This window comes from Bubalus bubalis, chromosome 14 (assembly GCF_019923935.1).
Source record: "Bubalus bubalis isolate 160015118507 breed Murrah chromosome 14, NDDB_SH_1, whole genome shotgun sequence".
Lineage (NCBI taxonomy): Eukaryota > Metazoa > Chordata > Mammalia > Artiodactyla > Bovidae > Bubalus > Bubalus bubalis.
Window position 1 is genome coordinate 8,199,184 of NC_059170.1, and position 22,997 is coordinate 8,222,180.

Genomic DNA, 22,997 nt, shown 5'->3' on the forward strand with positions numbered 1-22,997 from the left:
CATTGCTTCTGCCTTATGATTTGGTTTTTTGACCATGAAGCACGAGGGATCTTGGCTCTCCAACCAGGGAACAAACCCGCAGCCCTCTGCATTGGAAGGCAAAGTTGTAACCACTGAACCGTCAGGAAAGTCCCCTCCTCCAGTATTTGAAAACCATCATTTGATTCAGTAAAGAAGACACACCATTGATAAATGGACTATTCACTGAGTCCATTTGTCTTAATAATTAATGTAAAGGAAAATATAACTAGCATTCCAGGTGGCACTAGTGGTAAAGAATTCACCTGCCAATGCAGGAGATACGGGTTCAATCCCTGGGTCTGGAAGATGTGCTGGTAGGAAATGGCAGCCCTCTCCAGTCTTCTTGCCTGGAAAATTCCTGGACAGAGGAGCCTGGCAGGCTACAATCCATGGGGTCACAAACAGTCGGACACAACTTAGCACACACACGTTCATAGTGGAACTAAACTCATTGATTGATGACTTGAGTGACTTCTTAGCTGAATTTAGTAGTAATTAAGAACTTTTACACACACATACCTGCAGTTTTTCAGAGAATCAGTTGTTAAACATTTCCCAGCACACCACTTGAGGAATACTAGGTAGGTAGAGTCTGATAAGGTCACTTGAGTTTGAGAAGAACTAACTATTGAAAATGGTCCTGTGATTGGCACAGATTTGCTGGTAAAAGTGCATGACAATGTCCCAGTCATTTTCCTAGTCTCAACTCCCAGTCTGGTCAGGAGTAATGTTTGCGGAATGAAAGACAGGGAGCATGTTGTAAGCACGGTCTCTGAGTTACAAGTATTAGTCACGTCAATAAATACTTTGGGTTCCTACTAAAAGTTCCAGGCACTGCTCTTGGCTTCAGGGACACAATCCCAGCCCTCCTAGAGTTTACATTCTAGTGGAGGAGAAAACCAGTAAGGTATAAAAATCTGCTTTCAGGTTAATTTCAGTAGTCAACTTGACCATGCTAAGAGATGCCTAACTCGTTGGTGAAACATTATTTCCAAGTGTCTGTGAGGATGTCTCTGGAATAAATTGCACTTGAATCAGCCTCAATCTGTTTTGTTTTGGATCTTTGAAATTGCATTGTCAAGCTGTCCTAGATTCTAGTAATCAGCTGCCAATTGGTTAAGAGAGTTGGCTCCGGAGGCAGACTGTTTTGGCTCACAGTCATTGCCTCGCTAGTGACCTCCTTGCATCTTAAATTGTCAATCCATCAAACGGTCATATTAATCGCACCTACTTCACTGGGATTGTGTGAGGAATAAACAACACCTGGTACTTAATAACCGAAGGTTGTCACTATTGTTTAGTCACTAAATCGTGTATGACTGCTTTGCAATACCATGGACTATAGTTCACCAGGCTCCTCTGTCCATGGGATTCTCCAGGCAAGAATACTGGAGTGGGTTGCTGTTTCCTCCTCCAGCGGATCTTCCCCACCCAGGGATCGAACCTGCATCTCCTACATTGGCAGGTGGATTCTTTACCACTGAGCCGCCTAGGAAGACCAATAACTCAACAAATATCAGTAACTATTGTCACTCTTTATAGAGTGTGCACCGGGTATTGGACATTGTGCTAAATGCCATGTATGGGTGCAGCGGTAGCTACTGGTGCTCTTTCTGCATCCCCTTTGGCACTCACCATTCTGCACAGGCCGGTAGCTTCTTCCTGAACCCAGGATGCTCGGCAGGAGCATGTTCTCCGGCTGCTGCACAGGGCAGGCCCAAGTGCTGGGGAGTTAACGCTCCCACGAGCAACCCTCAACCAATGATGACTAAGAGTTGGCAGCATCCTTGCCTCCCAGGGGGACTACTCTGAGGTCTGATCTACCCTTTCTTCAGGGGTCCTGATCAAGATCGCACCCCAGCTGTCCACAGCGGTAACCATCTCGTTAATGCATCATCTTGGCTTCCTTCTCTATTTCACGTACTCAGTGCCCTTTCAGAGCTTTCCAGGATTGCCCGTCAAGCAAACTACTTTCACTTTCACACACTCTCTCTTTTTTTGGCTGTGCCATGTGGCATGAAAGACCTTAGCTCCCCCACCAGGGATCGAACCTGTGCCCCCTGTGGTGGAAGCACTGAGTCTTAACCACTGGACCGCCAGGGAAGTCCCTCAAACCACTTTCACTCTCGTGCTCATCTCAGGGACTACTTCAAAGACAATGGGGGTATTTCACGTGACCTTCACACAGTCCTATAAAATGACAGGTATGGCTCCCCCACTTTATAGTTGAGTAAAATGAGGCTCAGATCAGTGACACCACCTGCTCAAGGTCTGAGCCTTGGGCACGTACCCTCTCCACTGCCTCCCCAAGGAACGTGCCTCGGGGATGGGCCCTGCTCCAGGACCTCTTCTGTCCCTGCCACCCCAAGCTCTGCTGACCCTCCTAAGCCGGCATCTCCCCACTGCAGGAAGGTCGCTGCCTGTTCGTCATCCTGCTCATGGCGGTGTACTGGTGCACCGAGGCCCTGCCCCTCTCGGTGACGGCCCTGCTGCCCATCGTCCTCTTCCCCTTCTTGGGCATCCTGCCCTCCAACAAGGTCTGCGCCCAGTACTTCCTGGACACCAACTTCCTCTTCCTCAGCGGTCTGATCATGGCCAGCGCCATCGAGGAGTGGAACCTGCACAGGAGAATTGCCCTCAAGGTCCTGATGCTCACCGGGGTCCAGCCAGCCAGGTAAGGCCAGGTAATGGGGTCCAGCCCAGGGGTGGAGAGGCAGAGGGGCCCCATTCTCGGAGCCCAAACCCACCCTTCCTGCTCTGGTCATCTGGTGCAACAAACTCATCATATCCCACCATCCACTTGTTCATTCATTTCCCAAATATTTAGTGAGCCCCCCTCTGTGTGCCAGACACAGTGCTAGGCTCTTGGGTGGTTCTCAAAATTACGTAAGAATCACTTGGGAGTCAGTTGAAATGCTGGTTCCCAGACCTCACCCCAGGGATTCGTGTCCAGTAGTTTTAGACGGGGGCTGTGTTAGTAGTTCGCCTCAGGTGACTTGGGGCTGAATCCTACCTTTCCTGCTCTGGGAGTGACCTACCCTCTCTCTGCTTATAAAATGACGATATGAGAGTCTGCACAGTAAGTGCTGGCTCTGTCGTCCTGGTTTTCTATTTACCAGCCAAGGTGACCCAGTGGGTGGGGAGTGGATGGAAAGATGGCCTTGGAGAGACAGGAGATAGGGTCCATTCCTACGGGGCCTCGGGCCTCCTGGATAGGATCCAGACTTTCATTTTAAGAGAATTGAGTGTCCTTTAAAATGAAGTTATTGTTGCTCTTTTTTTGCAGTTTGCTGCACCTTAAGGCGTCCTTCCCAGTAATGTTATTTAAACGCATAAAGCACATGTAGGAGTTAAAACAACAACAATCACAGCAAAATGAACTTATCCAAATAATGTTTTAAAACCACACGAATCTGTGATAGAAAAAAATTTCTGATAGAATACCATATGAACTTCTTTATTAACACAATAAATGATGAGATCTAGTGACAGCCTAGTAACTGTAGTTTTGAGGCTGTAACCAAGTCCCTTCTAATAATACTAACTTTATTGTTTTCATTAATCACCGAAGGAAATACTCAATTTCTATTGAAGTGAAAGTGAAAGTCACTCAGTCGTGTCTGACTTTTTGCAACCCCATGGACTATACAGCCCATGGAATTCTCCAGGCCAGAATACTGGAGTGGGTAGCCTTTCCCTTCTCCAGGGGATCTTCCCAACCCAGGGATTGAACCCAGGTCTCCTGCATTGCAGGTGAACTCTTTATCAACTAACCTATGAGGGAATATTAGATGTTAGTAAAGTAGAGCTTCATTTACTCCCATCATTTCTGTCCTGAATTATATCCATGGCCCCTCTGTCTGTGAATCTCTGCTTTAAAGAATTCTAAGCTGGGGAGTGACATGACTAGATTGGCATTTTAGAAAAATTCCTCTTGGCTGCCACATGGGGAGCAGATGAAGATGAGAACCTAGATGCTGCCCAGGTGACTTCCTCCTGGAGGAGGTTGTATTTGACACTGAAGAAAGGATGAGGCTACTATCAAACACGTTTTAAAGTTTGTTGTTGTTGTTCAGTCACTAAGTTTTGCCCAACTGTTTGCAACCCCATGGACTGCTGCACGCCAGGCTCTCCTGTCCTTTACTACCTCCTACAGTTTGCGCAAACTCATGTTCATTGAATTGATGATGCCATCCAACCATCTCAAGCTCCATCGTCTCCTCCTCCTCCTGCCCTCAATCTTTCCCAGCATCAGGGTCTTTTCCAATGAGTCGGCTCCTCATATCAGGTGGCCAAAGTATTGGAGCTTCAGTTACAGTCCTTCCAATGAATATTCAGGGTTTTGAAGTTATAACAATGAAAACAGTATGACACTAGTTCAGAAACAGATTTTTAAAACAAATAATAAATAATCTGGAAGAAATCTAGATCTGTGGGGAAGAGAAGGATTCAATAAATGGTAGATGTTGGTATAATTGATTCATTAAAAAAAAACTTCTTAGATCTGACTCTGCTTTATCAGTTCAGTTTAGTCACTCAGTCGTGTCCGACTCTTTTCGACCCCATGAACCGAAGCACGCCAGGCCTCCCTGTCCATCACCAACCCCCAGAGTTTACCCAAACTCATGTCCATTGAGTCGGTGATGCCATCCATCTCTTCACATCAGGTGGCCAAAGTATTGGAGTTTCAGCTTCAACATCAGTCCACCAATGAACACCCAGGACTGATCTCCTTTAGGATGGACTGGTTGGATCTCCTTGCAGTCCAAGGGACTCCCAAGAGTCTTCTCCAACACCACAGTTTAAAAGCATCAATTCTTTGGCGCTCAGCTTTCATTATAGTCCAACTCTCACATCCATACATAACTACTGGAAAAACCATAGCCTTGACTAGATGGACCTTTGTTGACAAAGTAATGTCTCTGCTTTTTAATATGCAGTCTATACATCTAAATAAATTTAGGGTGGATTAAGAGTTCAATGTAAAGGGAAAAAAGCCCACTAAATTTAGATTCCTATTGGTGGGAAGGACCAAGTGATGGCAGGCAGTCCGGGCATCAGGGCATGTTTGGGGGCTGATGAGAAATTCAGCAGAGCCTGAGAAGGGTGCCTGGGAAGAAGGGATGAGGGAGAGGAGGCTGGAAAGACTGTTTAGGGTAAAATAGTGAAAAATCTTGGTGTCAAGGCATCTTTTTTTCTGCGATGGGAGCCATTAAGGATTTGAGGGCAAAGGAGAGAAAATTTAGGGTTGGTGCCCCTCTGGAACTATTTTACCTTGGGTACCTGAGGTCAGTTCACTTACATACAGCTAGTCAATTTCCTTAAGAGCTAGAATAAGCATGGTGAGTGGATTTGGTTTCCATTGGTCACTGGCTCGTCCTCTCTGGGCCTTGACTCTCCATCTGTAGACAAGTGGGATGCAAACTGGGACCAGGGGCCCTGGTTCTAGATCTGCCCCTAACTCCCTCTGTCCCCAGGCTCATCCTGGGGATGATGGCGACCACCTCATTTCTGTCCATGTGGCTGAGCAACACTGCCTCTACCGCCATGATGCTGCCCATCGCCAATGCCATCTTGAAGAGTCTCTTCGGCCACAGGGAGTCTCATAAGGACCTCAGCTGGGAGAGTGAAGAGACTGCGGGTGAGTCTGTGGGAAGGGACTGGGAGCAACTCCACCAGGGTGGGAGAGTGGGAGTGGGGATGATCAAGCGGTGTCGGGGAAGGCGATGCACTTATTGAGCACCTGCTATGTGCCAAGTTCAATAATGAGAGTAACTGAGGATTAGCTAAATCAAACCACAGTACCTTTTTTTTAAAGTGCATTTATTGAGCATTTACTATGTACTAAGCAATGAGTTAAACACTTTACGTACATTACCTCCTTGGCCTCTCAAAACAACCTTATGAAGTAGGTACTATGTAAATTGAAACAACAATGAAATGTACTTCAGTGAGATTGGCAAAAATAAGAAGGCTGGAGAGTGCCCAATGTTGGCAGGAATGGGGGCCACTGGAACTCTCTTTGCTGCTGCAGAGTGTGAACGATCACCCTTTCTTAAGGGCATTCTGCAAATATTTAATCAAATTAAGGGTTCATATACCCTGGAATGCAGAAATTTAGCCCTGAATGCAAGTACCAAAAGTCCAGAAGGAGACACATGTCATGTGACCGTCTTTAGCGCAGCAGTCCCTGTGGTATGCTGGGTCAGGGCCAGGGTTCAGATATGGCCACCACTGCCAGCAATGGAGGAGGTAGATTGTGGAGGGCACCCTCACTGAGCATTGAACTGCTTTCTGGAGGAAAGATTCAGAGGGACATAAAGTTATATAAGGCTTCCCTATTGGCTCAACAGTCAAGAATATGCTTGCAATGCAGGAGCCACAGGGAATGTGGGTTTGATCTCTGGGTCGAGAAGATCCCCTGGAAGAGGGCATGGCAGCCCACTCCAGTACTCTTGCCTAGAGAATCCCATGGGCAGAGGAGCCTGGTGGGCTACAGTCCATAGAGTCACAAAGAGTCAGACACGACAGAAGCAACTTAGTGTTCATGCATATTTATATAAATCTCGTAAAACCTAGTTGTTATTGGGAAAGCCAGAATGAGTTATACTGGTTTGGCCCAAAAGTTCATTGGGCTTTCTGTAACACCTTATGAAAGTGAAAGTCTCTCAGTCATGTCCTACTGTTTGCGACCCCATGACTATACAGTCCATGGAATTCTCCATACCAGTATACTGGAGTGTGTAGCCTTTCCCTTCTCCAGGGGATCTTTCCAACCCAGGGATCGAACCCATGTCTCCCACATTGCAGGCGGATTCTTTACCAGCTGAGCCACAGCAAAACTCAAGGATACTGGAGTGGGTAGCCTATCCCTTCTCTAGGGTATCTTCCTGACACAGGAATTGAATCGGGGTCTCCTGCATTGCAGGCAGATTCTTTACCAACTGAACTATCAGGGAAGCCTGTAACACCTCATGGAAAAACCCAAACAAATGTTTGGGCCGACCCAAGAGAACACAATACCATTATGTAAATTAAAAATACTTACAAAAGACAGAACATTTTGCAAGAACACAAACAAAGGAAAAGCTACACATTCAATGCATCAGAGGGGTTGCTCTGAAAAGGATGGAACTGGGAAATGGAGATAAAAGGGACCAAATTAATAAATAACAAGAGTGGCCTCATGCAATACAGAATGAGAACCTACTGTGAGCTGAGGAATTAGATTCAGTTAAATCTCAGAAATTGTGTTCTAAAGGTGACAAAACACAAGTGGCTGCTGTATCTTTAAATGACTAAATGAGGGCTCAGACAGGAGAACTGACTTTCCCGAGTCACACAGCATGCAAATGGCAGAGCCCAGCTTTGCACCCAGGCAGCCTGGCTACAGAGCCCACTCCCTTCCCCGTGGAATCAGCAGCATCAGTGAGAATTCTTTTGGCTGCAGATAAGAGGATGTCTGTCTGCAAGTGACTTAAAGAACAAAGGGTTATCTTCCTTGTCAGAGAAGGGCAGTGCCAGGTCATTTCACAGATACAGGGATGTCAAGACTGTTCACTGGCTTCTCTGTGATTCGCTTGGTCTTCCCTTCCTAATTTCAAAATGGCTGCCATATCCTGTCTGCTTTAAAACGTCTTTCTTTTTGTTTACACAGTTCAGTTCAGTCGCTCAGTCATGTCCAACTCTTTGCAACCCCATGAACTGCAGCACGCCAGGCCTCCCTGTCCATCACCAACTCCCGGAGTCCACCCAAACCCATGCCCACTAAGTCGGTGATGCCATCCAACCATCTTATCCTCTGTCGTCCCCTTCTCCTCCTGCCCTCAATCTTTCCCAGCATCAGGGTCTTTTCAAATGAGTCAGCTCTTTGCATCAGGTGGCCAAAGTATTGGAGTTTTAGCTTCAACATCAGTCCTTCCAAGGAACACCCAGGACTGATCTCCTTTAGGATGGACTGGTTGGATCTCCTTGCAGTCCAAGGGACTCTCAAGAGTCTTCTCCAACACCACAGTTCAAAAGCATCAATTCTTTGGCACTCAGCTTTCTTTATAGTCCAACTCTCACATCCATACATGACCACTGGAAAAACCATAGCCTTGACTAGATGGACCTTTGTTGACAAAGTAATGTCTCTGCTTTTTAATATGCTATCTAGGTTGGTCATAACTTTCCTTCCAAGGAGTAAGCATCTTTTAATTTCATGGCTGCAGTCACCATCTGCAGTGATTTTGGAGCCCAGAAAAATAAAGTCAGCCACTGTTTTCACTGTTTCCCCATCTATCAGGAGATGACAAGAGTGAACATCGACACCCTAGGAATCAGCGAACTAAGATGGACTGGAATGGGCGAATTTAACTCAGATTTAACTCAGATGTTTACACCGATGTGTTTCAAAAGGAGGTCTTTAAATTGGTATATAAGAGGGCAGAGATTGCAATCTTAATTCTTCCTTTGCAGTTTTAATAATAGAACCCCCACCTTGGCACATGACTGTGCAGAGAAAAGGCTGAATGTCTCAGCTTCCTTCGCAATTAGATATGGTCGTGTGATCACGATTAGCCAATGGGGTATGATTAGGAATGGTGTGTGCAGCTTCTGGTCCTTCCCCGCCTGCTTCCTACTCCGTCTGGCTGAGATGTGAATAGGTGCTGCAGATGAGAGATGCTACCTGGGACCCAAAGATGGAAGGTGTGTGTTGAGAGCTGAGATGGTAGGTCTGCCCCAGTACCTTTCGATCATTTACCCCAACAAACACAACAAGCCTTATCTATGAAACCACGAGCATTGTGTGTGCTATTTTTTCAAATATACGTGAAAATAATTACCTATCTGTTAAAAATCTAAACTCTGATTCAAGTACCATCTAAGTTGGCTTCCCAGGAGGCTCAGTGGTAAAGAATCTGCCTGCCAATGCAGAAGCCGCAGGAGACATAGATTCACTCCCTGGAGGGCATGGCAACCCACACCAATATTCTTGCCTGGAAAATTCCAGGAGACTGGGGGCTGCAGTCCCTGTGGTTGCAGAGTTGGACAGGACTGAACGACTGTGCACACAAGCACACACCATCTAAGTTAATCTCATTTACTGTGATACGGGTATTTCTCCATCATGCAGTCAAGGGTCTTGCTTATTTTATTTTCATGACAGCCCTGAAAGCTAGAAATAGTTATAAGTCCTTTACAGGTGAGGTTCAGAGAGGTGACATGCTGTGTCCAGAATCAATCACATTGTTGATAAAGTAGCAATGCCATGATCTATACAAGGTCAAAGTCTTCCATGTGGGCAGGAAGAGCTGTTCTATAGCAGGGGTCAGCAAACTCTTTCTGTAAATGACAAGACAGTAACATATTTAACCCTTTGCTGGCCACTCTGTCACAACCACTCAACTCTGCCCTTGCACGGAGAAACCTTCCATAGATGATATGTAAATGAGTGGGTGTGGCTGTGATCCAGTGAAATTTTGCTTGTAGGTGCTGAAATTAAAACCTTGTATAATTTTTACACCACAAAATATTATTCTTCTACCGATTTTTTTCCATTCACTTAAAACCATAGCTGGCAGGCAGCAGGCAGGATTCAGCCTGTGGACCATAGTATGCAGATCTCGAGTATTCCCTAGCAGATGCCTAGTATTGGCTCAGACAGTAAAGAATCTGCCTGCAATGCAGGAGACCAGGTTCGATCCCTGGGTTGGGAAGATCCTCTGGAGAAGGGCATGGCTACCCTCTCCAGTATTATTGCCCAGAGAATCCCATGGACAGAGGAGCTTGACAGGTTACAGTCCGTGGGGTCATAAAGAGGCGGACACAACTGAGCAACTAACACTTTCACTTTTCAGTGTTGGCTTTGTCAGTTTTCAAACTGTTTCCCCTGAGTCTTGGGGCTCCAAGAGACTGCCTCTTAGTCACTGTGAGGTGGCAGCAAGTCGTTAACTCTGCTCCTTCTCTCATTGCAACCCAGCTGCTCCCTTTTTATAATACTTTATAACCCTGAGCTTCCAAGTAACTGTCTCTGATGTTTGTTGAGCACTTACTTTGTGCTAAGTTGGTCTCATCTTAGGACCTTACCTCTGACTGACACGGAAGTAGTATTGACCTCATTTAGCGGAATAGAAAAGGAGGGAGAAACTGAAGAAATGGTTGATTGTAGTCCCCAAGGTCACGTAGTTTCAAAACAGCAGCTCTGGTATTTTGAATCCAGTCTGGCTGACTTTACAGCCAGTGCTCTTCTGTTGATCTACCTCCCACAGAAGTTTCCCCCCCACCAAGAGTTTAGTGGCAAAGTGGGGGGAAAAAGTGTGAAAGCTGATTATGTGAAAGAAGAAGTAAAACCTGAGACTCAGGAAGGGGAAGGGGCTTGCTCAAGGTCACACACAGCGTCAGCACAAAAGTGAGATCCAGAGTCTCTCCCCTTGCTCTGCAGGATGTCAGAAGGCAGGAGACCCTGTTGGGGCGGGGCGGCGGGGGCAGACACCTGCTTTCATAGGCGGTGGGATCAGAGAGCAGGGACTGGTTAATGATCAGCCCTCAGACCTAAACCAGGTAATTCCAGGGCAAAGAGACGTTGCCTTTCATCCAGTTTCTGTGTTCTGTCCCGGTGGCAGGAGGTGAGGGCAGGGGTAGATGGAGTGGAGACTCTGGTCAGGGGCCAGGACAGGGGCAGGGAGGCTCCTGGAGGCTCGAGGTCCCTGAGGGGAACCCAGAGGAACAACAGTGAGGGTGATGTGAGCTGCCATTGTCTAAAGACGCCCTGTGCCTGTGCTAAAATTTTCAGACCCATTCCCTCATTTAATCTTCATAATCATACTATGAAGAAGATCATCCCCATTTTAAAGATGAAGAGACTGAGGGTCAGAGAGGCAAAATGATTTGCCCAAAGCAACATGGTGCGTTAGTTGCCGAGTTTTGTCTGAATCTGGAATCTGTGCTTATAGGCACGTGCCAGGATGAGATAGAGCCTCGGGCAGGGCAGGGCTCGCTGGACAAGACCCTGGAGGTCCTCAGTCTTGGAGGGCAGCCCTGCTGCTTCTCTGCAGTTCTGTTACACACTTGGCTCCTTGCACTGCCTGGGGGACCAGGGCTGCATGGGTGGTGGCTTCTCCAGCATCCTTCTACAACGCATGCTCTGATTAGATCCTGCACTTCATCCCTGAAGGGGTGGTCCATTTCAGAGGGTGAAACTGGTGCACAGAATGGTGAAGTATTTGCCCAAAGCCCCTCAGCCAGTAAGGGGACCACCAGGCTTTTGAACCTAAACTCTACAATGCTTTCCCCTCACTTTTTCTGCCCAAAGAAGGCTGGCTTGGGACCTCCCTGGTAGTTCAGTAGCTAAGACCATGCTCCCAATGCAGTTTGATCCTGGATTTGATTCTTGGTCAGGGAACTAGATCCCACATGCTGCAATTAAAGATCCCTCTAGCCACAACTAAGACCCAGCACAGCCAAATAAATTAACTAAAAAGAAAGGAAAAAAAGCTGGCTTGCCACTCATGTCTTTCCTTTAGGAATGCCAAAGATGCCACCATTCCAAAAGCAGTCTTGTCGGCTCAGCTAAGCACTGCCCTCTCCTTCCCTTTTCATTCATGAGGCTGGGAGAGGGACCTCTTCCCAAGGCTCTTTTCTCATCTATAAAATGAGGACAAAATCTCCCATTTTGTGTACATCACTGTGAAGCGTACAGGAGAAATGAGATCCTGGCACACAGGTGTGGGTAATACGTGGCAGTTATACAGTCGCCCAGTGTTCTTGCCCGGAGAATCCCAGGGAAGGGGGAGCCTGGTGGGCTGCTGTCTATGGGGTCGCACAGAGTTGGACACGAATGAAGCAACTTAGCAGCATACAGTTGCCATTATATAAAAACCAGTATAAGGGTTCCAAGAATCAGAAAGAGTGGGTAATAGGACCCTACATCTCGATTCATATTGAAGTTTCCCATGACTCCTAGTTGAGAAGGATTTATTTGTTGATTACCCATCTCCATGGACTCCAAGTTCCAAGGGAGCTTATGTCCATCCTTTTCCTTGCTGTGAACTATAGTATTGTTCATCTAGAACACTGTTTGGCATGTAGTAGGTGATCAATAAATGTGTGGAATCTATCAATTAATAAACAAACCAGTTACTGAACTGCTCTAAGCCTCAGTTTCCTAATATATAAAATGGAGAGATAAATCCTTACTGCCCAAGAGGTTGTGAGTGTTAAATAAATGAACAGGTATAAAGCTACCTAACCTGGGGTCTTTGTTCTCCCTGGGGTGCTCTTTTCCAAATTTGACACAAGAACTCTTTCCTAAGGGCCTTCCATGTGCCAAACTTCAAGAATATTTCAGTCATGCTGGGGAGGTTACATTATAGTTAGCTGTTCTAGGTTTGAGCCAGGTAGGCACCTTTGGAGATGGGGCGAGACTCAGGGGTGGCAAATCAGCAGTCCTGGGAACAAGCCCAACTCTGCCATTAAAAACTCTGCCCCCAAAATTCAATTGGGTCACTATGATGACCCAATGGGTCATCTCAATCCCAACCTTACCCTATCTGTCCAGGCCTGTTTCCCCAGGTGTAAAGAGGAAGGTAATAACCCTGCTCAGCTCTCCCAGGTTGTTCCCAGACTGCTGTAAGATTACAAATGTGAACGTTCAGCTCCCCCTGCCTGATACCAGCTCCAGGATTGATATTATTTGAATAAGACCTTACATAAGCACCAAGCTCCTAACCAGCCAGTGATTTCTGGACCCAGGAAAGTTACAATCTTTGGAGACTTTGGCCTGTTTTCATGTGGTCACATGGGTCACCTTGGTCACAGGAAGCAAAGGGATGAGGGGCTGAGTAGCACCTTGGTTTTCCAATGTTTTTTTCTACTTCATCTTCATTGACTTTATCATCATCATTATTCAGTTCAGTTCAGTCACTCAGTTGTGTCCAACTCTTTGCAACCCCATGAACTGCAGCACGCCAGGCCTCCCTGTCCATCACCAACTCCCGGAGTCCACCCAAACCCATGTCCATTGAGTCAGTCATGCCATCCAGCCATCTCATCCTCTGTCGTCCCCTTCTCCTGCCCTCAATTTTTCCCAGCATCAGGGTCTTTTCAAATGAGTCAGCTCTTCTCATCAGGTGGCCAAAGTATTGGAGTTTCAGCTTCAACATCAGTCCTTCCAAGGAACACCCAGGACTGATCTCCTTTAGGATGGACTGGTTGGATCTCCTTGCAGTCCAAGGGACTCTCAAGAGTCTTCTCCAACACCATAGTTCAAAAGCATCAATTCTTTGGCACTCAGCTTTCTTCACAGTCCAACTCTCACATCCATACATGACCACTAGAAAAACCATAGCCTTGACAAGATGGACCTTTGTTGACAAAGTAATGTCTCTGCTTTTTAATATGCTGTCTAGGTTGGTCATAACTTTCCTTCCAAGGAGTGTCTTTTAATTTCATGGCTGCAATCACCATCTGCGGTGATTTTGGAGCCCCCCAAAATAAAGTCAGCCACTGTTCCCACTGTTTCCCCATCTATTTCCCATGAAATGATGGGACCAGGTGCCATGATCTTAGTTTTCTGAATGTTGAGCTTTAAGCCAAATTTTTCACTCTCCACTTTCACTTTCATCAAAAGGCTCTTTAGTTCCTCTTCACTTTCTGCCATAAGGGTGGTGTCATCTGCATATCTGAGGTTATTGATATTTCTCCCTGCCATCTTGATTCCAGCTTGTGCTTCTTCCAGCCCAGCATTTCTCATGATGTACTCTGCATATAAGTTAAATAAGCAGGGTGACAATATGCAGCCTTGACGTACTCATTTTCCTATTTGAAACCAGTCTGTTGTTCCATGTCCAGTTTTAACTGTTGCTTCCTGACCTGCATACAGGTTTCTCAAGAGGCAGGTCAGGTGGTCTGGTATTCCCATCTCTTTCAGAATTTTCCACAGTTTATTGTGATCCACACAGTCAAAGGCTGTGTTAAAGGCATCATTATTAGAGGGAAATAATACTTGGTATCAAACTGTTTCACATTACTAATGGAATGGAACTAATTTGCATAAAGAAAAAGTAAAGTCTCTCCTTTCTAATCTTAATTGCTACCAATAACTACTGTTTACAGTCGTGTGTGTGTGTGTGAATAACTACTGTTTACAGTCATGTGTGTGTGTGAATATCCTCCTCTGCTTTGTCTGTGGGCTTCCCTGGTGGCACAGGTGGTAAAGAATCTGCCCACAATGCAGGAGACCCAGTTTTGATCCCTGGGTCAGGAAGATCCTCTGGAGGAGGGAATGGTAACCTGCTCCAGTGTTCTTGCCTGGAGAATCCCATGGACAGAGGAACCTGGTGGGCTACAGTCCATGGCGTTGCAGAGTCGACTTTGCACGACTGAAGCGACTTAGCATGCATGCATGCCTTGTTTGCAGCCCTAGGGTTTTATATCCGGTTCTCCAGATCTGATGCTGGCAGCGACCAGGTTCCAGGGATGAGAAAGGGGCCAGGTGGGGACTGTGGCAAACTGGCCAGCACACACAACCCCCCACCCCGTAGGGTCATGGACAGCCACTGGAGACATCAGTTCCACATCTCTAACTTCAGGGACGCTTTCTCAATCCTGGCTGCACAATAGAACCACCTGTAGAGCTTTCGAAAAATACTGAGGCCTCGGAGCCTCTAAACCAGAACCTCTGGAGTGGGACCTGGGCTTTCTCAGGACATTCTAATATTCATCCTGGGCTGAGGAGAGCAGGCTGTGGTTATACCTGAGATGCTGGTGAGCTTTGCAAGTATCTGATGCTGCGGGACAGCCTTTCCTGACCAAGTAAGAAGAGTACAGAGTGAGTGAGAGCTGGGTGGCAGCTGGGAGTCACTGGGTCAGAGTTCTCCCTGTCTGGTCAGCCCCCAGGGAGTGACTCTGCATCACCCCCCACCCCAGCATCAGTGTCCTATGAACAACCCTTCACTTCCTGCTTTAGTGCCCTGGCCTCCAGCCTCAGGCATTGCATTTGAATGCGAGCTCCCACCACGGGAGCCCTGAGGCCCTTGTCCCCATGGCCCAGGGTGAGACGATCTGAATTTAGCCTTCAGACCCCAGCCTTAGGCACAGTAAAAATGACAGTCAGCCACGGTGGAACCCTGCTCCCTTGTGGTACCAGGAGGAAAAGAACAGCCCAGAGTGGAGAAGGGAAGAGACTTCCCCAAGCCCCTGGGGTGAGACAGGGAAAAGGCCAGAGCTGGAGCCTAGACCCTCCCTCCTTTGTCCAAAGTGGCCAAAGTGCATTTGTAGTTAAACAGGCTGAGTTTGTTATTACTGCTGCAGCGAGGAAAAACACACATGGTGGGCAATGACAAAGAACTCAGGGATATTAGAAAGAAACTCTCACTATATGGACTTTGGTTGGGGCATTTGGGGTGGGGGTGGAGACCTAAGGAAGCAGGGTTTGCTTTAGGTTGGGTGCTGTCAGAAACTGGCGGTCCAGTGGCTAAGAATCCACCTTGCAATACTGGAGATATGGGTTCGATCCCTGGTCGGGAACTAAGATCCCCCGTGCTGCAGGGCAACTAAGCCCATGCACTGCAAGGATGACCCAGCTCAGCCAAAAATAAAGTGAATAGAAAAAAAACCCTGGGGACAATTCTGTGATTAGGTAAGAAGTAGCCATTTCTTTAGCAAGAGAAGGGGATGCTTGGTATTTTGTGGGTGGCAAGTGGCTTTGCGCTTAAACAAGGTCACAGTGTCCTCACTCTGGCTCTTTTTATCAGTCTCAGAGTGACTGGAATCAGTGATGTGTAAGAGTATCTAGGTCCAACAAGACAATGATGTGTCGTAGCTGGATCAGACCAGTTCCAGACTCCAGGGGCCATTTTCTTGTACTTTCTTAATAGTAACCCACATTTCCTGAATCCTCACTAGTGCTCAGATTCCTGTTAATTTTTTAAACTCAGGGGCTGGCAAACTTGGGTGCACCAAATCTAGCCTGCCACCTGTTTTTCATCTAGCCTGTGAGCTAAGCATAGCTCTTATGTTTTTAAATAGTTGTATAAATCAAGCAGAAGATTTTATGACATGTGAAGATTATATGAAATCTTCAGTGTCCAAAAATAAAAGTTTAGTCACACTTACTCATTTCTGTATTATCTAGGGCTACTTTCATGATACCATGGCAGATTTGAGTAGTTACAACAGACATCATATGGCCTCCAAAGCCGAAAATATTTACTGTCTGGCCTTCTGCAGAAGAAGTTTGCCGGTCCTTGCTTTAAATGGAAATATTCTGTCTATAGCAAATAAATGAACTCTTTAATTCTCTTGATAACCCCAGGGGAATTATTACTTCCATTTTATGGATTAAAGAAGTTCAAGGAGATTAAGGGATTTATCTAAACCAGTTTCTTAACTTTGGCACTATTTGACATCTTAGATGGGAAAATTCTTTCTTGTGGGGGCTGACTCATGTGCTACAAGATGTTTAGCAGCATCCCTGACCTCTGACCATTAGGTACCAGTAACACCCCCAGTACCTTCATCTCAGTTGCTACAACCAAAAATTTCTCCAGATATTGTCCAATGTCCCTTGGAGGCAGAATCCACCCTAGCTGAGAACCACACTGATCTAAGGTCACAAAGTAACTGATGGAGACTTGACCCCTGAACCCATGTGTTCAGTTATTAATCACACTTCCAATGCCCAGGGATGGATTCTTTTGCTCTTGGTGATGGTTTCAGCTGCAGGAAATTTTAATCTCTTCAGCTTTCTCCTGTGGGGAGGCTGACCTGTCAAGCAAGGGATTCTTTAGAAACGAAATCATATCCTTTTCTGACTCTCCTCTGCTCAAACTCTCCCCTGGCTCCACTCCCAGCTGGCTCAGAGGAGAAGCTAAAATTCTTATGGCGAGCCCCAAGACCTCTGTGTGATCCAGACCACTTTCTGCTACCCAGCCCCTGCCCCGTCTCCCACCTCCTCCTAGTCTCCCTCTCCATCAGGCCCCTCCAGCCCCACTGGTCTTCTGTCCGCTTCCCAACATACCAGACACACTCTCACCTCAGGGCCTTTGCACTTGCTGTTCCTGTTGCCCCAGTCCCTCTTCCCACAACTCTTTAAATGATTGACTCCTTTTAATCCTGGAGGTCTCAGCTCAAATGCCATCAGCTCATATGTCTCCTCTGTTGACCTGATCACGAGTCTATCTGCTCCTCCTCCCCACTCTGCAGTCACTTTCCATTGCTTCGTCCAGTTTTACTTCTTCCACCACTTTCATCACAACCTGAATGTTTTGGTCTTCTTGGAGATTTTCAGAGCTGCCATGACCTGTATTGGAATTTCTTCCTCCCAGGGGTTTTTTGGTTTCATCTTTATTTTGAATGCCGGAGGCTCCCTTGGGGCAGATCTTCTGAAGAGGGAGCCAGGTGAGTTCGTTAGATCCATCTGGAGAAATACAAGCATACCCCTTTCCCTGTAAGATTAATTTCCCAGATTTCCATTGTTTAGTTAGCCCATCTTGATACCAAATGAGCAGAGGAAGAGAAGTGTCCTTCAATTCCTCAAAATGTTTTTCTGCTCTTGTCAAGATATCTCCTTGTGGTAAGTTTAAAAAATTTAAAACAAATAAAGCTGTATTAACAATAGTTATAGGATTAAAGAATATCTTGCATTGGAATCTAGTAAAGTCTGCTCTGGATAGGAAAGATAGAATTGTTCCTGTGTATTCCCCCTTTTTTATTTTTTTATTTGTAGTTTCAGTGTGTGATGTGCTCGTTCAACTATGTCTTATGCTTGTGGATTATAAGGAATGCCTGTAATATGTTCAATAGAAAAAGATTGTAAAAATTGTTTGAATTGCTTAGAGATATAAGCAGGGCCATTGTCTGTTTTTATGGAACTAGGTGTTCCCATTACTGCAAAGCAAGCTAACAGGTGGGTTATAATGTGTTGTGTAGCTTCACCTAAAAGAGGTGTGGCCCATATAAAAGAAGAATTTGTATCAATATAGACATGTAAAAAAGAGATGGAGAAAGCTCAGGGCAATGACTCACATCCATTTGCCATATTTCTTTGGGTTGTAATCCTCTTTGGGTTGTAATCCTCGAGGACTGATACCTTGTGAAATGGGTCGAAGATGTAGGGGTCTACAAGTAGAGCAATTATTAATAATTTCTTTAGCATGGTGGTATAGAATTTTCCAAATCTGGTATAAGGAGCCAGCATTATTATGTAATAGAGCATGTTGTTCTTTGGGAGTAGCAAAAAAAACAAGCTTATCAGTTTGTTCATTACCATAAGTCATTGGACCGGGAAGGCTGGAATGTGCTCAAATATGAGTAATATATAATAATGGATTGTAATTCAAGAAAAAGTTGTTGAATAATAGATTGATTAGAATTTATAGTAGAAGTTTCTATATTTTTTAATACAAAAACTGAATATGAGGAGTCAGAAACTATATTAATAGGGTAAGGATGTAGGTGAATAACCTGAATAAGAGCATATAATTCATTTTGTTGAGCAGAATGAAATTTAGTATAAAAGACTTTATATTTTTTGAGAAACCAAAATGAGGCTTTAGAGTTTTTAGTCCCATCTATATAGAAAACATCAGCTTGAGGTATAGGTTGTGATGTAACAATGTGAGAGATCATAAATTCAGTATTTTTGAAGAAATTTCAAAGTTTATTAGAAGGATAATGAAATGAAATTTTTCCAAAATAGTCTAAGAAGGCTATTTGAAAATTGGTAGAAGTTTGTAATGCATTTTCAAATTGAGTTTCATTAATAGGTAATACAATTTTATGGGGATTGGAGCCAATCAAAGTCTTAGTTCTATTTCTCCCATTGATAATTATTAGAGCGATTAAATCAAGATAGGGCGTAAGTGACTTTGTCCCTCTAAAATGTGTATAGATCCATTCTACTGGGTGTTCTTGTTGGGCAAGAAGTCCGGTGGGAGAATGGAGAGAAGGGAGTATAAACAACTCTCTAAAATGAGTAAGAAATTGTTTTTGTAATTTATTTTGTACTAAACAGAGTTCCTCTCGTGTATCTTGTGAAAGTGAACGAGGGCTATTTAAATCAGGGTCTCCTTTCAAAGTATTAAATAAATTAGTCAGTTGATAATTTGCAATGCCCAAAGAGGGTCTAATCCAGTTTATATCACCTAAAAGTTTTTGAAAATCATTCAAGGTTGATAACTTATCAATACGAATTTGTGTTAGTTGGGGAGTGACATTTTGTCTATTAACAATAGATCCTAAGTAATGGTAAGGTGTAGAGGTTTGAGTTTTTTCAGGGGCAATAATTAATTCAGAGTCTTTTAAGCATTGTTGAGCTATATCAAACATATGTTGAGTCTCTAAAACAGATGGGGCCAAAAACAATATATTGTCCATATAATGAATAACAAGAAAGTCAGGAACTTGTTTTCTCACAGGTTCAAGGGCTTTGGCTACATAATATTGACACATGGTGGGAGAATTCATCATTTCTTGAGTTAATACAGACCATTGATATCATTTATGAGGCCTGATATGATTAGGAAAAGGAAGAGAGAAGGCAAATCTTTCTCAGTCTAGAGGATGTAAAGATATAGTAAAAAAGCAATCCTGTAAATCTATAATAATAATATGCCAGTTTTGAGGAATAGTGGTAGGTGATGGAATTCCTGGTTGTAATGCACCCACAGCTTTCATAGATGCATTAGCTTTTCTAAGGTCTGTTGCTGCTGCTGCTGCTGCTGCTGCTGCTAAGTCACTTCAGTCGTGTCCAACTCTGGGCAACCCCATAGAAGGCAGCCAACCAGGCTCCCCCGTCCCTGGGATTCTCCAGGCAACAACACTGGAGTGGGGTGCCATTTCCTTGTCCAATGCATGAAAGTGAAAAGTGAAAGTGAAGTCGCTCAGTCATGTCCGACTCTTCGTGACCCCATGGACTGCAGCCCACCAGGCTCCTCCATCCATGGGATTTTCCAGGCAAGAGTACTGGAGTGGGGTGCCATTGCCTTCTCCGTCTAAGGTCTGTTAAGAGGCGCCATTTGTTAGATTTCTTTTTTATTACAAAAATGTGAGAATTCCAAGAACAAGATTCCTCAGAATGTTTCAATTTCAATTGTGTATAGATAAAGTTCCTTAGCAGCCTCTAGTTTCTCTTTTGTAAGGGGCCACTGCTCTGTCCAAACAGGCTCGTCACTTTCCAAGTTATGTTAATAATTGCATCTTTTGTTAAGTGAGCAGTGGCCCCTAGGAAAAACGTAGAATACATATTTGAGCTTGTCATTGCATAAGTAAATAATCTTCCTATTAAATTAAGGGGTGCATCTATAACATAAGGTCATAATGATGTGGGCTGGCCTTCTGGTCCCTCACATGGATATATTTGGACACTTTGATAAACCTCTTGTACTTTGGTTTGAGAAACTCCTGCAATCTGGCAAGAAATTCTCTGGATAGGCCACGATTTGGGCCATAAATGTTTGGAGATAATAGTAATATCAGATCCAGTATCAAGAAGACCAGAAAATTTTTTGCCATTAATTTTGATATTTATATTTGGTCAGGTATATTCAGATATAATTGATGTCCATAAGGATTGTTTTTGATCTGTACTGCCAAATCCATCTGTCCACATACCATCAGAGGAGTTAATAGAAATGTAAGGTAAAAGAAGTAATTGAGCAATTTTATCTCCCTTTTTAAATTGCCATAATATCTGAGATAACATAATTTGAATTTCTCCCTTATAATCTGAATCAGTTACTCCAGGGTGAACAGTAAATCCTTTAGAAGTCAGACTAGATTGGCCAAGTAAAAGACTGAAGGTTTGTGGGGGTAGGGGTCCAAAAGTCTGGTAGGTATTCTAAAAGGGACTGCTTGAGGAAAAAGGAGAAAGTCATTTAGGGCTGGTATATCAATGGCAGCACTGACGGATGTTGAGGGTTTGAGGGAAAAGATGAAGCTTGCCCCTGGTTTTTGTGGATGGGGACCTGGGGAGTCCCCAGCTTGGAGTTTCCTGAAATAGGCTTTCCTTCAACATCATATTTAGACCGACATTCCCTGGCCCAATGTGTTTTATCTCCACATGCAAAACATCTTTCATTCCCCTTTTTAAAAGCAGCAGCAATTGTTTCAACTAGCATTTGCATTTTTTGAGTTTCTGATCCTAAATTGCGACAAGCCTTCAAATAGTCGATAATAGCCCCAGTCTCACGGATTGGAGCGATAGCTCTTTGACATTTCTGATTTGCATTCTCATAAGCAAGCAGTTTTCCTAGTTGCCTTTTGGCTTCTTCTCCAATAACACTATGGGAAATAGAAACTTCCAATCTAGCTAAAAAATCAGCATAGGCTTCATTAGGTCCTTGAAATACTTTTGTGTAGCTGCCCTTAGGTTCCCCCTGAGGAGTAATTCGATCCCAAGCTTCAAGGGTAACTTTTTTCAGTTGCTCATGTAATAAGGGAGGGCATTGTATTTGGGCTTTCACTGCATCAAACTGCCCTGTACTGGTTAACATTTCAAAAGTAATTTGGTTTTGGGGAGCGCCAGCCCGAGCACTAGAATTGGCACGATCTCGGGCTACATCCTGAAACCACATTGTCCATTGAAGATATTCTCCTGGCTTAAGAAGAGCCTTTATCAAAAGTCGCCAATCATAAGGAACAACAACAACAACAAATTTCCAATAGAAGATGCCATAGAGTTTAAAAGTTCCTTAGTAAAGGGAGAATGAGGGCCATACATAGTTACAGCTTTTTTCATTTGTTGCATGTGAGAAAAATCAATGTTTTTGTATTGAGGTATAATTTGCCCTTGAGCATTAGGATTTTTGAAAACAGGAAATGCGGAAAAGTCATCAGACTCAGAGATTCGAGATTGTAAAGCCAGCAATCCAGAAAACCTTCATCGTGAAGGAGAATGAGTAGACAGTGTTTTCTCATAAATACGAGTATAAGCTAAAGGCTTATCATTATCATCAAGGCAAGTATTGTCAGCCTCAGAAGAGTCATTATCAGAGTCATCTTGTCCTTGAGTTGAGAGGACTTTTGGTTTGGTGCCCATTGCAAGAGGAGGAGGAGCACTTGGGGCAACCAGAGCAGTGCTGGTGGGAAAATTCTGAAATATTTTATGTTGTTCTAATTGGGCCTTTTGTAAAGTTTCATTATCTAATTCATATTCACGTAACAAGTGTTCTGCCTGTTGTCAAATATCAGGGGGGCTAGAATTTCCTTGAAATGGCAAAATTACAGCTTTAATGAGGGCCCATAAGGGCCAGAAATCCATTGGAATATTTTTTCCCCATCTTGTGGCTCGTTCAACATTCTCTTTAACCTGATTCCAAATCTCTAAATCAAAAGTACCTTCATCAGGGAACCAGGGATTATGTTCAATTACCGTTTGGAGACAAGCCTCTATTCACTGACATGAAACCGAGAATCCTTGAACTTCAATTAAATGATGAAGCAAAGTAGAAAAGTGGTGGGGCTTTCCAGCCGTTTGTCCCATTACCCCGCACTTACTGACCTCAGTAGGTCCAGAGTCACTCCATCAGCTTGCCAAGGGTGTACTCCAGGTCCCTGTTCGGGTGCCACTTGTTTTGGTCTTGACAGATGGGAACCTGGGGAAAGGAGTCAACGAAAAGAAGATGAAGAAAAGAAGAACACGGGGGACCCAAGTCTCTAGTGGAACAAGGGTGCTTTAATCATGGCATACACGGAAGCTTTAGGCAGAAAAATAAAGTTGAGCAAAAACACTGAAAGCAAAAGCATAACAACAGTAACTAAGGGAATAATAATTGTCATGGGGCCATAACAACAGTAACTAGGGGAATAACAATCGTCACAGGGCCAGAAGACAACCCATGTATTGGAAATAGGAACATGACTAAGTAGTTCTATAGAAAAGTAAAAGGTTACTGAAAGGAATCCACATATGCGTTCCATCTCATGACCTCAGTCCTGAGAACTGAGTGCAGCTCTGCTGGTTCCTGTTTTCCAGGAACTGATAAGGAACAAAA

The 22,997-nt window shown here is 44.6% G+C and overlaps 1 protein-coding gene and 1 long non-coding RNA gene across 2 annotated transcripts in view; one reads left to right on the forward strand and one right to left on the reverse strand.

The window, feature by feature from the left end:
- Positions 1 to 22,997, forward strand: part of SLC13A3 (solute carrier family 13 member 3) — an 83,179-nt gene that overhangs the window by 25,500 nt on the left and 34,682 nt on the right. The window contains exons 2-3 of the mRNA XM_006051387.4: positions 2,430 to 2,695; positions 5,499 to 5,662. Of these exons, the coding sequence (XP_006051449.1) occupies positions 2,430 to 2,695; positions 5,499 to 5,662 (430 nt within the window). The remainder of the gene's footprint in view (positions 1 to 2,429; positions 2,696 to 5,498; positions 5,663 to 22,997) is intronic.
- LOC112578688 lies at positions 16,449 to 22,893 on the reverse strand. Its single transcript, XR_003102994.2, has 3 exons — positions 22,505 to 22,893; positions 17,039 to 17,422; positions 16,449 to 16,770 (listed from the first exon to the last, which is right to left on the reverse strand). It is a non-coding gene; the product is annotated as an uncharacterized LOC112578688 (long non-coding RNA).